General features: G+C 29.5%; 1 protein-coding gene across 2 annotated transcripts in view; it reads left to right on the forward strand.

Moving 5' to 3' along the window:
- The first annotated feature begins 2,122 nt into the window (after nucleotides 1–2,122).
- tbx20 (T-box transcription factor 20) overlaps nucleotides 2,123–16,212 on the forward strand; it is a 35,438-nt gene continuing 21,348 nt past the window's right edge. Inside the window, exons 1-6 of one of the 2 annotated variants that reach the window (XM_061945907.2) lie at nucleotides 2,123–2,252; nucleotides 5,880–6,120; nucleotides 8,437–8,601; nucleotides 10,262–10,370; nucleotides 12,640–12,798; nucleotides 13,786–13,892. In XM_061945907.2, coding sequence (XP_061801891.1) covers nucleotides 2,123–2,252; nucleotides 5,880–6,120; nucleotides 8,437–8,601; nucleotides 10,262–10,370; nucleotides 12,640–12,798; nucleotides 13,786–13,892 — 911 coding nt within the window. The remainder of the gene's footprint in view (nucleotides 2,253–5,879; nucleotides 6,121–8,436; nucleotides 8,602–10,261; nucleotides 10,371–12,639; nucleotides 12,799–13,785; nucleotides 13,893–16,212) is intronic. The other variant, XM_061945899.2, reaches the window with a different exon arrangement.

The following is a 16,212-nucleotide window of genomic DNA, read 5'->3' on the forward strand; positions in this document are numbered from 1 at the left end:
AGAATAAAGTGCATTAATGGATATAAAAAGTATAAATATTACTACAACAAAAAGATTGGCTACATAAACATAAATATATATCTACAGTATATATTTTTATTTTTATTTTTATTTTTATTTTTATTTTTATTTTTTATTTTTTTTAATAATGGTTAGTGAGTAACTAGTTAAAATTTTCCCTTACCTAAAAATGTGTAGCATTTTAACGGTATAGAAAATAAAATCACAAATAATGAGTAAGAATAAAGTGCATTTATGGATATAAAAAATATAAATATCACTACAACAAAATATTGGCTTTATGTATATATATATTATTTTATTTTTATTTTATTTTTTCTATTTTATTATTTATTTTTTGATAGTGGCTAGTGAGTGACTAGTTGAAACTTTCCCTCGCCTAAAAATGTGTAGCATTTTAACAATATAATATATATTGATATATAATGTAGGAACCATGCAGAATATTAATAACAGAAAGAAACAACCCTTTTGTGTGAATGAGTGTAAATGGGGGAGGGAGGTTTTTGGGGTTGGTGCACTAATTGTAAGTGTATCTTGTTAGGGATGTCCGATAATAGCTTTTTGCCGATATCCGATATTCCGATATTGACCAAACCCTTAATTACCTATACCGATATCAACCGGTACCGATATCAACCGATACCAGTATATACAGTTGTGGAATTATAAATTAAATGATACCGTAAATGGGTTGTACTTGTATAGCGCTTTTCTACCTTCAAGGTACTCAAAGCGCTTTGACACTACTTCCACATTTACCCATTCACACACACATTCACACACTGATGGAGGGAGCTGCCATGGAAGGCGCTACCAGCACCCATCAGGAGCAAGGGTGAAGTGTCTTGCTCAGGACACAACGGACATGACGAGGTTGGTACTAGGTGGGGATTGAACCAGGGACCCTCGGGTCGCGCACGGCCATTCTTCCACTGCGCCACGCCGTGGAAGTGTAAATGGGTTAGTGCACTAATTGTAAGTGTACCTTGTGTTTTTTAAGTTGATTTAATTAAAAACAAAAACAAAAAAAAAACAACAACAACAAAAACAACAAAAACACGATACCGTTAATAAAAAACCGATACCGATATTATCGGACATCTCTATATCTTGTGTTTTTTTATGTTGATTTAATAAAAATAATATATATATATATATATATAAATAAACGATACCGATCATTTCCGATATTACATTTTAAAGCATTTATCGGACATCCCTATTTTTTAATGAATACTTAGGCCTACTATGTTATGCTCCTGATGGCTGCTGGTTAGCGCCTTGCATGGCAGCTCCCTCCATCAGTGTGTGAATGTGTGTGTGAATGGGTAAATGTGGAAGTAGTGTCAAAGCGCTTTGAGTACCTTGAAGGTAGAAAAGCGCTATACAAGTACAACCCATTTATCATTTATCATTTATTTATATCAATGTTTGTCATCACGGTTTTCTGTGGTGGTACTTGGTATAAAAAAAACAAAAAAATACAAGTTTCAGAACGACTGTTTCAGTCTGATTTGGAAAGGTTTGTTTGTTGTTCTTTTGCTGATTTTTTTAAACAGGCGGTAAAAAAAATAGATGGATGGAATTTATGTGGATTTTTGCGTGAAAAAATTTGTATTTTAAGAGTCAACCCCAGCTCCTTAACGGACAATACCAAGAGCTTCTTGACCATGACGTCATTTTTCTTACCCCCACGTGCCCACCTCCACATGTCCGAGCAAGGCGGCTTTTGATTGGCTGCTGAGGCGGGACGGCGTCACGTGGAAGCCAAGTCCGCTGATTGGCGGACGGAGTGGAGTCAAAAGCAGGAGAAGTTGGAGCCAAGCTGGCTAAAGACGCGCCACCTCAGACACGCAGCGTGGAAAAGTCACCCCGGGACTTTTTCTTCTTCTTCTTCTTGCTCCGTGGAAGAGTTCCCCCCGCCATGCACGCGCTGTGGACTTGCTGAAGTTCCACGTCAAGCAGGAGCGCGCCTCTCCACGGGGGGCGTGGGGGGGGTGATCGGCATCGTTTCTGCCAAAGTAGGAGAATATTTTGTCTTTTTTTTTTTTTTAGAACTTTTTTTTTTTTTTTTTTTTTTTTCTGGTTCTTCAGCGACATGGAGTACACTTCCTCCCCGAAGCCGCAGCTGTCCTCCCGGGCCAACGCCTTCTCCATCGCCGCGCTCATGTCCAGCGGGAAGCCGAGCCGGGAGAAGGAGGCCGAGGAGAGCACCATCAAGCCCCTCGGTACTAATACTTCCTTCCGCACATTAAACATGGAACATTTATATAATATAGTTATTTTGAAGAGGGAAAATCTAACTGCCGAATAAATTAAATGTTTTTTTTAATTGACTTTTTAAAATTACTTTGTAGTAATAATTTCACAAAATTATACAATATGACATTGCCCCATTTATTTAATTATTTTTATTTATTTCAGAAATAAACACTAATTATAGTGAATGTCATATAAGGAAAAACAATAATAAAAGGAAATTAAAAATAAATAAATACTGGAAGGACTAAAAAATATATAGATAATAAATATATGTATAATCTTATGTAAATATACAGATTGATAATTTATTGTTTAATTCGTGTGCTTTATTGTTGATGGATATAATGTAAATATGCAATGATATTATAATATTACATTTTTAGTGAGTAAATAAGAGTGTGATAAAGTTAGTTGATGATATAAACTTATTTCTAAGTCCAAAAACTCTTAATTTTTTATTATCATTAATTTGTTTTTATTGTAAAAAAAAAAAAGTAAAAAATTGCTATCAATCTGTAGTATGGTTAGTGAAGTGAAGTGTGAAGTGAATTATATTTATATAGCGCTTTTCTCTAGTGACTCAAAGCGCTTTTACATAGTGAAACCCAATATCTAAGTTGCATTCAAACCAGTGTGGGTGACACTGGGAGAAAGGTGGGTAAAGCGTCTTGCCCAAGGACACAACGGACTAGGATGGCGGAAGCGGAGATCGAACCTGGAACCCTCAAGTTGCTGGCACGGCCACTCTACCAAACGAGCTATACCGCCCCAAACATATACCTAACATATACCCACCCATATACCCACCTACTCCCACAGAGACAAATAATTAGTAAATCCAGAATTAAAATGAACAACACGGACATGAATGTAACAATAAAATCATGCGATATTCGATCTTTTTAGGGAATGTATTAAATGAGTGAATACGAGTGTGATAAATAAAATTAGTAGATACAATCAACTTATTTTTAAGTCCAAAAACTCTTGATTCTTTATTTAGTTAAATCAGTAATTTGTTTTATTGTAAAAAAAAAAACAATTAAAAAAAAACTTGCTATCAATCTGTAGCACAGTTCCTAACATATACCCACCTACTCCCACAGAGACAAATAATTAGTAAATCCAGAATTAAAATGAACAACACGAACATGAATGTAACAATAAAATCATGCTGTATTCGATCTTTTTAGGGAATGTATTTAGTGAGTAAATAAGAGTGTGATAAATAAAATTACTAGATACAATCAACTTATTTTTAAGTCCAAAAACTCTTGATTCTTTATTTACTTAAATTATTCATTTGATTTTATTGTAAAAAACAAACAAACATGCTATCGATCTGTAACGTATTTCCTAACATGTACCCACCTACTCCCACAGAGACAAATAATAAGTAAATCCAGGATTTAAATGAAAAACACGAACCTAATTAACACAAATGTAACAGTATGATCATGCTGTATGTGATCTTTTTAGGGAATATATTTAGTGAGTAAATAAGAGTGTGATAAATAAAATTAGCAGATAAAATCAACTTATTTGTAAGTCCAAAAACTCTTGACTTTTTTATTAATTTAAATTATTCTTTTTTTTTTTGTGGGGGGGAAAAAGACCAATGTTGTCAATCTGTAACATATTCCCAAATTTATAATGTATAATTACCCCCCTACTCCCACAGAGACACATAAAACACAAACAAAATTAACATGAATGTAACAATATGATCATATACAGTATATTACATCTTTTTAGGGAATATATTTAGTGAGTAAATAGGACTGTGAGAAATATAATTAGCCAAAAACATCTACTTATTTCCAAGTTGGAAAAACTCCTGATTTTTGATTTATTAAATGTATTAATGTTTTTTTATAGCAGGAAAAAAAAAAAAAGTTATAAATCGGTAACAAATTTCCTAACATATAATATATAATTACCCGCCTATATACTACCACGGAGAAAAAATAATAACAGAAATATCATAATTCCAGGATCAAAATGAACAACAAGAACAAAATTAACATGAGTGAAAAATACAACGATCACATATATTACATCTTTTAGGGAATATATTTATTGAGTAAATAAGAGTGTGATAAATATAATTAGTCAACATCATCAATTTACTTCTAGGGCGAAAAACTCTGGAATTTTTTATTTATTTGAATTATTAATTTATTTTCATTGTGGGGAAAAAAAAGACAGACGTTATAATATATATATTATGTAGAATGTCTACCCACCTCCACCCACAGAGACAAATAACAGCAGAATCACGGAATTAACATGAGAGAATAATACAATTATTATATATTACATCTTTTCCGGGAATATATTAATTGAGTAAATCAGAGTGTGATGAATGTAATTAGTCGATGTAACAATTGTACAAGATTTATTAAAATTACGGAATTAATTAATTAAATTTATTAATTCACTTTCATTGTGGGGAAAAAAGACCGAAGTTATAATATATGTATTATATATAATATATAATTACCCACCTCCACCCACAGAGACAAAGAGCAACAGAATCATGGAATTAACATGAGAGAAAAATAAAATTATTATATATTCCATCTTTTAAGGGAATATATTAATTGAGTAAACCAGAGTGTGATATGTGTAAAAGTAGTCGATGTAAGAATTTTACATAATTTATTACAATTACATAATTTTATTTATTTCATTTATTAGTTCACTTTCATTGTGGGGAAAAAAAGACCAAAGTTATAATATATATATATATATATATATATATATATATATATATATATATATATATATATATATATATATATATATTATACATAATATATAATTACCCACCTCCACCCACAGAGACAAATAACAACAGAATCATGGAATTAACATGAGAGAAAAATACAATTATAATATATTTCATCTTTTTAAGGAACATATTAATTGAGTAAATCAGAGTGTGATGAATGTAATTAGTCGATGTAACAATTTTACATAATTTATTACAATTACGTAATTTTATTTATTTCATTTATTAATTCACTTTCATTGTGGGGGAAAAAAGACCTACGTTTTCATATATATATATATATATATATATATATATAAATATATATATATATATATATATATATATATATATATATATATATATATATATATATATATATATATATAAATAATTACCCACCTCCACCCACACAGACAAATAACAACAGAATCATGGAATTAACACGAGAGAATAATACAATTATTACATGTTACATCTTTTTAGGGAATATATTTATTGAGTATATCAGAGTGTGATGATTAGTCATCTAACAATTTTACATAATTTATTAAAAATACGTAATTGTATTTATTTCATTTATTAATTCACTTTCATTATGGGGAAAACATATTCCCTAACTTATAATGTATAATTACCCACCTCTACCCACAGAGACAAATAATAACATATTTATTTTAATTCTAGGATTAAAATGAACAACACAAACGCAATTACCATCAATTAATTATAATCAATTAATCAAGTATTTCTTAGCAAAGTAAGAGTGTGTAAAAAAAAAAATAATAATAATAATACCTGTTGCGCATGGGTCCATCAGAACAGTTCGTGGAGAAGTCGTCCTGCAACCAACCGCCACTCGCCGACCTCCCGTCGTCGCTGGACGTGCACGGAGAGTTCGCGGGGAGCGTGCCCGCGGCGTGCACGGAGCCCCTCATCCCCACCAGCCCGGGCGTCCCCAGCGAGGAGATGGCCAAGATCTCCTGCAGCCTGGAGACCAAAGACCTGTGGGACAAGTTCCACGAGCTGGGCACCGAGATGATCATCACCAAGTCCGGAAGGTAGAGAACACGCAGATAAATAACGCTGTAAAAAAAAAAAAAAGACAAAAAAAGATTTTTAATTTCAAAAAAGGGCAGCTCGGTTGCCACAATTTTACTGTTTTCTTTTTCGTTTTACATTAATTTAATGTGAAAACCTTCAAGTAATTTAACGTGCTGCCGTTTTTTTAAGGAGTAAAAGGGGCGTCAAACTTGTTTTCATCGAGGGCCTCATGACAATATTACACAATGTCCCAAGCATTTCATTATTATATTTTTTAACGTACAAATTGATGGATAACTTGCTTGGAAAAATTAAGTGACATGCATTTATTTTTAGTATTTTTCTTAAAAAGAATATTAATCACATTTATTTTTTTTTCATAATCAGATAAAATTGAAATATTACATTTATGTCATTGAATAGAAACATGCAATTTTCTGTCAGAATATATATATATACATATATATATAAAATAATTATTTTTTATGAACTTATTTTTAAGTGATTTGTTGTGTATTTATTTAGTATACCAATGTACAACATTTAGAAATGTACTGTATTCGCAAAAATAGCATTTTTTGAAGGGACAGAAAAACAAAAATTAATTTTAACGATATCAGTTCATCATATTAGCAAATGAATTTCCTAACATATTGATTATTTTTGCACAATTTGTAAACAGTTGCTTTATTCTCCTTATTTCCCCAGTTAGTTATTGGTTCTCTTACAATTTATATTTTGTTATAAGTTTGAATTCCTTGACATATTTTATTGATAGACATTTATGGTGCTCATTTTATGAAGTAGTGTCAACTTTTTCTCTTCATAATAATAATAATAATAAACATGTATGTTGCTCATATTATGAGGTAGTGTCAACTTTTTTCGTCATAATAGTAATAATAATAATAATAACAATAATAATAATAATTATTATTATATTATATAATAATATTATTATTATTATTATAAAATGAACTTTTTTCTTCATAATAGTAATAATAATAGTAAGTATTATTATTATTGTTATAATATTATTATACAATAATATTCTAATAATATAATTATTATTATAAAGTGAGCATCATTTTATGAAGTAGTGTCAACTTTTTTTCTTCATAATAATAATAATGATTATGTATGTTGCTCATATTATAAGCTAGTGTCAACTTTTTTCGTCATAATAGTAATAATAATAACAATAATAATAATAATTATTATTATATAATATAATATTATTATTATTATTATAAAATGAACTTTTTTCTTCATAATAGTAATAATAATAATAAGTATTATTATTATTGTTATAATATTATTATAAAATAATATTCTAATAATATAATTATTATTATAAAGTGAGCATCATTTTATGAAGTAGTGTCAACTTTTTTTCTTCATAATAATAATAATGATTATGTATGTTGCTCATATTATAAGGTAGTGTCAACTTTTTTTGTCATAATAGTAATAATAATAATAATAACAATAATAATAATAATTATTATTATATAATATAATAATATTATTATTATTATTATAAAATGAACTTTTTTCTTCATAATAGTAATAATAATAAGTATTATTATTATTGTTATAATATTATTATAAAATAATATTCTAATAATATAATTATTATTATAAAGTGAGCATCATTTTATGAAGTAGTGTCAACTTTTTTTCTTCATAATAATAATAATAATGATTATGTATGTTGCTCATATTATAAGGTAGTGTCAACTTTTTTCGTCATAATAGTAATAATAATAATAATAACAATAATAATAATAATTATTATTATATAATATAATAATATTATTATTATTATTATAAAATGAACTTTTTTCTTCATAATAGTAATAATAATAATAAGTATTATTATTGTTGTTATAATATTATTATAAAATAATATTCTAATAATATAATTATTATTATAAAGTGAGCATCATTTTATGAAGTAGTGTCAACTTTTTTTCTTCATAATAATAATAATAAACATGTATGTTGCTCATATTATGAGGTAGTGTCAACTTTTTTCGTCATAATAGTAATAATAATAATAATAACAACAATAATAATAATTATTATTATTATTATTATATATAATATTATTATTATTATTATAAAATGAACTTTTTTCTTCATAATAGTAATAATTATTATTATTATTGTTATATTATTATAAAGTAATATTCTAATAATATAATTATTATTATAAAGTGAGTATCATTTTATGAAGTAGTGTCAACTTTTTTCTTCATAATAATAATAATAATAATAATAATATAGGCTAATATTCATAATTCAAATTGTAATTGTATTTATTTATTTAGGCGGATGTTCCCGACCATCCGTGTGTCGTTCTCCGGGGTGGACCAGGACTCCAAGTACATAGTCCTGATGGACATAGTCCCGGTGGACAACAAGCGCTATCGCTATGCTTATCACCGCTCATCGTGGCTGGTGGCCGGCAAGGCGGACCCCCCTCTGCCTGCCAGGTCAGTATTTATGTTGTTTCCATATGCACTCTGTATTAATTATAATTACTGGAAGTTTGCTGGGACATGTGACGTTCAATGACCATAAAAAATATAGGAAATCACAGTACTAAACTTAGAATAATAAAATTTGCTAAATAAAGAGTCACATTACATAATGTGTAAATGTAATAAATTAGATAAGATGACATTAAAATAAAATTACATTGAAATAAGAACAGCAGTAATTTACCTCTGTTACACACTTAAAAAATGCTGGGTTATTTTGATAACCCAAATGTGGGTTATATTTTGGAGTTATTTTTCTGAATAGCAATCCATTTTTGGGGGGTTATAAAGGTATTATTTTAACAAAATTTCTGGGTTTTCAAAACGATGAACCATTTTTGGGTTGTTTTTCAACGAGTAACGCATTTTTGGGCATAGACTTTTTTTATTATTATTAAAAAGTTACTTTTTTCTTAAAGGGAATTTTATTATGGATTAATCTCATTAACATTATTTACAATCACACATCTTATGTGCAGTAAAAATTTTAACTATTTTGCGCAACCCAATAGTCGGGTTGTGAATAACCCAACATTGTAGTGAGCATAACTCAGCTTTTGTGTTAAATAAATTCAACCCAATAGTTGGGTTATGAATCAACCAACATTGAGTTAGCATAACGCAACTTTTGGGTTAAATAATTCAACGCAAAAGCTGGGTTGGAAAAAAATGTACCCAAAAATGTTGAGTTAAAATAACTCAAATAAGGGGCTCGTCCTTTTTTGAACCAGCAGTTGGGTTAAAATTGGGTTATTTTTTCAACCCAACATTTTTTAGTGCGCGGTAATAATAAAATGTATGTTAATGTTTTAAGGGACATTTCATTAAACGAAAGAAACGTGAAATTTAAATAGTTAAATATTTTGCTCATCAATTTATATAATTAATATACGAATTATTATCAACTTGATAACAAATGAAAATATAATAAGCTTATACACAGTATGATGTAATAATTCGTTTAAAAATAAAAACTTGATTGACCCAAAAGCTGTCAAACATCAAATTATTATTAACATTTTTAATAAACAAGAAGTTAAAATCGTAAAAATCTGAATTATTTGACCGCTTTAAATATATTTTGTATTCCTAAAGTAGCGAAGAGACATAAGAAAACGAGAAGTTGTAACATCTGCGCGCTGATTGGCCACAGAGTCGGGAGGCCCGTCAGCCAATCAGAGGCGAGCGCCTGACGCCGCGCTTCCGGGTTGTGTTTCCCTGCAGGTTGTACGTTGAAATAGTTAAATATTTTGCTTATCAATTAATATTTTATTATCAACTTGATAACAAATTAAAATATAATAAGTACATACACAGTATACTGTATTATGTAATAATTAGTTAAAAAATACAAATTAAAATAAAAAAAATACCTAATTGAATCAAAAGCTGTCAAACATTAAATTATTGGTAACATTTTTAATGAACAAGACGTTAAAATCGTAAAAGTCTGAATTATTTGACCGCTTTAAATATATTTTGTATTCCTAAAGTAGCGAAGAGACGAGAAGTTGTGACATGTGCGCGCTGATTGGTCACAGAGTCGGGAGGCCCGTCAGCCAATCAGAGGCAAGCGCCTGACGCCGCGCTTTCGGGTTGTGTGTGCCTGCAGGTTGTACGTTCATCCAGACTCGCCTTTCAGCGGAGAGCAGCTGATGAAGCAAATGGTTTCCTTCGAGAAAGTCAAGCTGACCAACAACGAACTGGACCAGCATGGTCACGTGAGTCATGATTTATTTTGACAAAATAAAATGACTATACATTTTTTTTTTTATGAATCATTTGAATTAAAAGCAAAACGTTTGGATCCAAAATTTCCAGCTGTCATATGCAGAGTGGAATAAAAGTGTTTTTTTTTTTAAACCAGGATTGAACACCTAGATCCTAAAATATATATTTTTTCATTTATTTAAAAAGCATTGGGGGGAAAGGCCCCAGAAGCGTAAAGATGTGTGAAAATAATGAGTTTCAAAATAAAATATTGACTAAATAAATGTGTTCAAAATAAGATAAATACAATTTTCTGTTCAGGAAAAAATATATATAAAATGATGTTTTCAAAAATAATATCAAATGATGCGTTCAGGAATGAAATATTTAAAAAGATGTGTTCAAAATAAAATGGATAAAATGATGCATTCAGAAACACAATGTGTTTAGAAATGTGTGCAGGAATAAAACATATGCAATTATGTTTTCGAAAAAGTACAATAAACACAATTACAGTATGTATTAATGAATAAAGTACACAAAATGTGTTTAAAAATGTAAAAAAAAAAAACATTTATTCGGAACTAAAATAAAAAATAATGCATTCAGAAATACAATTAACAAAATGTGTTTAAAATAAATAAATAAATGTGTTTGAAAATAAAAGACAATTATGTGTTCAGAAATAAAATGTATAGAAAAATGTGTTTTAAAAACAATACATAAAATGTTGTGTGCAGGAATAAAATATATGAAATTATGTTTCCGAAAAGTAAAATAAATACAATTACAGAACGCATTAATGAATAAAGTACATAAAATGTGTTTAAAAAAAAAAAAAAACATTTATTCAGAACTAAAATAAAAAATGATGCATTCAGAAATACAATTACAAAATGTGTTTCAAATAAATGAATAAATGTGTTTGAAAATAAAAGACAATTGTGTTCAGAAATAAAATGTATGGAAAAATATGTTTTTTTAAAAATTACATAAAATGTTGTGTGCAGGAATAAAATATATAAAATGATGTTTTCCAACATGTCTTGTGTTTCAAAATAAAATAAAAGTATGCATTCAGAAATATAATTAACAAAATGTGTTTGAAAATAAAATAAAATAAAGTGTTCGAAAATAAAATGTATAGAAAAATATGCTTTAAAAAAATACATACAATGTTGTGTGCAGGAATAAAATATATAAAAGTATGTTTTCCAACAGTAAAATAAATACAATTACAGTATGCATGAATGAATAAAGTACATAAAATGTGTTTAAAAATTAAATAACATTTATTCAAAACTAAAATTAAAAAAAATAATGCATTCAGAAATACAATTAACAAAATATGTTTAAAATAATGTGTTTTAAAATAAAATAAAATAATGCGTTCAGAAATACAAATAACAAAATGTGTTTGAAAATAAAATAAAATCAAGTGTTCAAAAAAAAAGATGTATAGAAAAATATGTTTAAAAGAAATACATTAAATGTTGTGTGCAGGAATAAAATATATAAAAGTATGTTTTCCAAAAGTAAAATAAATACAATTAAAGTATGCCTTAATGAATAAAGTACATAAAATGGGTTCAAAAATTAATACAAATGTATTCAAAACTAAAATAAAAAAATAATGCATTGAAAAATACAATTAACAAAATGTGTTTAAAATAAACAAATGTTATAAAACAACAAAATAAAGTTATGTCTTAAGAAATAAAATGTATAAAAAAAGCATGCTTAAGAAAATACATAAAATGTTGTGTGCAGGAATAAAATATACAAAATTATGTTTTCAAAAAGTAAACCTGAATAAAATGACAGTAAACATGAATTAATAAAGTAAATAAAATGTGTTTAAAAAAAAAAATGTATTCAAAAGTAAAATAAATAAAATTAAATGTTGAGGAATAAAATGTATTAAATGATGTGTTTAAAACAAAATGATGTGTTCAGGAATAATATGAATAAAATGTGTTTAAAAATTAAACAAAAAGTTCAAAAATAAAATAAGTAATAATTTGTTTGTTTTTTAAAATAACTCAAAAAATGTGTTTGAAAATAAAATCAAATGTGTTCAAAATAGTTAAAATAAAATGATGAATAAAAAAAATGCGTCCAAAAAAAAAAGGAAATGTGCTTAAAAATAAAACCAGTAAAAGGATGTATTGCAAATAAAACTAAGAAAATGTGTTCAAAAACCAAATAAAAGGAGGTGTTTAAAGTCAGTGAAATAAAAATGATGCGTTCAAGTGTCACTGAAAGGTTGTACTCGTGCAGATCATCTTGAACTCCATGCACAAATACCAACCTCGTGTTCACATCATCAAGAAGAAGGAGCACACGGCCTCGCTGCTCAACTTCAAGTCCGAGGAATTCCGCACCTTCGTCTTCGTGGAGACCGTCTTCACCGCCGTCACCGCCTACCAGAACCAGCTGGTGAGTCGCGCACACATGAGAATGTCGGTAATAACCAGGTTATATAACAACTCGCTACTTTTACTAGTAACAAGTCGTCAAATTCATTACTTTTATCTACATGACAATGCCGTTTCCGATATTTGTTTTACTCATGAACGCGACAAATAAACTTGCCATCAAATAGGAGGAGGCAACATCACACAGCAAACAACATGTAAACACGCACTTATACACACCACATCAATGATTGCAATCCAAACAATACCCCGAGAAGATAACACAGCCATCAAAACACACTCTTTATTAACGAGCGCTAAAAGAGTCCGATAAAAGGGTTCAACAGAGCCGCCGTCACTGCCGCTGCTAAGCCAACAAACACAGCTGAGCTAACGCGCCACACATCACTGCTTTTTAAATGCCCCCCCACACACACCATAAATTGATTAACGTGGATTAACTTAAACAAGTTGAAAAACTTATCCGGGTGTTACCATTTAGTGGTCAATTGTACGGAATGTGTACTGTACTGTGCAATCTACTAATACAAGTCTCAATCAATCAATCCAAACACCCCGCTCTCATGAAACGTCTCTCAACTACACATGCCAGATATTTCAAGTTTTTTTATTCAAGTGACACATTGACTTTACCTAGTAATTAATAACATTGATTAAATAGTCATTCCATTAGCAATTTAATTATATTTCTTGGTAAAGTAACGAGTAACGTTTACTTTTTTTTTTTTAAGTCATTTTCTGTACACTGTATGACCCGAAACCAATGGCCTGTTAGCTCTGTATTATATACAAACGCTTCTCAACGCGGAGTCTGGAGTTTTTAGTCACATGTGTCCAAAACATTACAAAAAATATTTTGTTTGTGTTTCAAAACACACAAACATCAGCACAAAGTAGTCCTAAAAATAGGCGTGTGTGTTCCCCAAAATGAACCGCTTCATGCATTTTCCGTTGTGTTGATTTGTGTGTTTGTGTGCGTTTGTGTTAGATCACCAAGCTGAAGATTGACAGCAATCCTTTCGCCAAAGGGTTCCGGGATTCGTCGCGGCTGACCGACATGGAGAGGTACAAAGAATTCTGGGACCTGCAGTGTGTGTGTTTACTTTTTAGTGTGTGTGTGTTTGCATTTTAATGTGTGTGTTTGTGTGCTTTTAACAGATTTTGTGTTTACTCATTTCTTTCTATGCCTTGTTTTCCTCCCTTGCGAATAACGAAATAGTGTGTTGGGATATAGCGTGTGTGTGTGTGTGTGTGTGTGTGTGTGTGTGTGTGTGTGTTCATGTATTTCTACCCTTCTTGAGACATCAACAAGGAAAAGTAGCTTCCATATGAGGAGGTGTGAACAAGTTAGGACATAAATCATGGTCCCAATACAGAAAAGCATTGCATCTAATAGAGAGCCAAATACTAGAGTCCGTGAACATTGCTCCAAAGTCAGGATTTTTTTGTTGATTTAATGTGCATACAAAAGTAAACATTGACGGGTGCAAAGGCAGCAATATATGATAAAACAAGACAGCAGCTAAAGAAGGACTTCCCTATTCATCCCCGAAAAACCCCGCCAGGTGAACAGCTGATTTTACGACTTCCGGTGCTGACGTAAGACAACCCACGTCCCATATGTGACCATAGGATGAACAAATACACTACGCTACTAAGACTATAGTGGCCATTAACAGTTAGCTTCTACAGCTGGGTTGCCCAAAGTGTGGCACAGGGGCCATCTGTGGTCCGTGACTCCTTTGCCATCGGCCTTAAGCACATTACAAAACACAAAAAATAGAGATCTCATTTGCACCCCTGGTGGTGAAATCTATCAAAATGAGGGTGGTCCCAAAAAGGAGGGATTTTTCAAATTGACTGTGTGTCGGTTTTAAAAGTTCTCCCCCTCTGGCCAACATATAAAATAAGTGTGTGTAAGAAATATAAATGCGCCCCCTTTGGCCAAAGTTAATAAAAAAAAAAAATAAAAAAAAATGTTTATAGAGACATACTGTAATAACTAGAAGTAAATAAAAAAACACAATGTGTCAACTTTTTTTAAAATAAAATTGGGAACAATTTCTCATATTCTCTCTGTTCCTGTAATGTTGCAATATTTTCTCCTAAAATTATTACTTAATGTAAAATTATGAATTTTTAATGCAAAATGGTGACATGTCATGTAAAATGCCGATTTGTATCACAATACTGTATAATGCATATGTTCCTTGACTGCACTTAAATGTAGAATATATGTAGAATATATTTATATTATTTATATATTATATATCTAATATATTATATAGAGATGTTATTATCGGCCGATAAATGCGTTAAAATGTAATATCGGAAATGATCGGTATCGTTTATTTTTTTATCGGTATCGTTTTTTTTAAATGTTTTTTTTAAATTATTAAATCAACATAAAAAACACAAGATACACTTAAAATTAGTGCACCAACCCAACAAAACTTCCTCCCCCATTTACACTCATTCACACAAAAGGGTTGTTTCTTTCTGTTATTAATATTCTGGTTCCTACATTATATATCAATATATATCAATACAGTCTGCAAGGGATACAGTCCGTAAGCACACATGATTGTGCGTGCTGCTGGTCCACTAATAGTACTAACCTTTAACAGTTAATTTTACTCATTTTCATTAATTACTAGTTTCTATGTAACTGTTTTTATATTGTTTTTTATTCAATAATTTTTTTTTAAATTTAATTATCTTATTTTATTGTATTATTTGTTTTTAAAAGTACCTTATCTTCACCATACCTGGTTGTCCAAATTAGGCATAATAATGTGTTAATTCCACGTCTGCATATATCGGTTGATATCGGTATCGGTTGATATCGGTATCGGTAATTAAAGAGTTGGACAATATCGGAATATCGGATATCGGTAAAAAGCCATTGTCGGACATCCCTAATATTATATATATTATATTATTTATTATTATTATTGTCTATTGTGAGCGAACTGTGGTGCTGAATTTCCCCCAGGGATCAATAAAGTACTTTCTATTCTATTCTATTCTAATATTGCCAATTTTTTTGTTGTTCTTGTAAAATAGTGACAAGTAAAATTCAGATTATTATTATACAATTTTACAGTTTTCTTATAAAATTGTGACTTTTGTTGAGTAAAATTCCAACTTTTATCATAATATTGCACAAATGTTCAGTTTTTCATGTAACATTTTGACTTGCGTTGAGTAAAATGACGACTTTTATTATAATACTGCCAACATTCTAAGTTTTTCTTGTGAAATTCCAACTCATTTTTCACAACAAGCTTTTTTATATTTGCATAGTATGTATATATTATTAATGTTGTAAATACACATCTTTATATATCTAGAAAGGCTGGTCCTAAAGAGGTAGGCATTTTTGGGAGGTCTCAAGAAGGTAACAAATACAAGA

This window comes from Nerophis lumbriciformis, linkage group LG04 (genome assembly GCF_033978685.3).
Source record: "Nerophis lumbriciformis linkage group LG04, RoL_Nlum_v2.1, whole genome shotgun sequence".
Classification (NCBI taxonomy): domain Eukaryota; kingdom Metazoa; phylum Chordata; class Actinopteri; order Syngnathiformes; family Syngnathidae; genus Nerophis; species Nerophis lumbriciformis.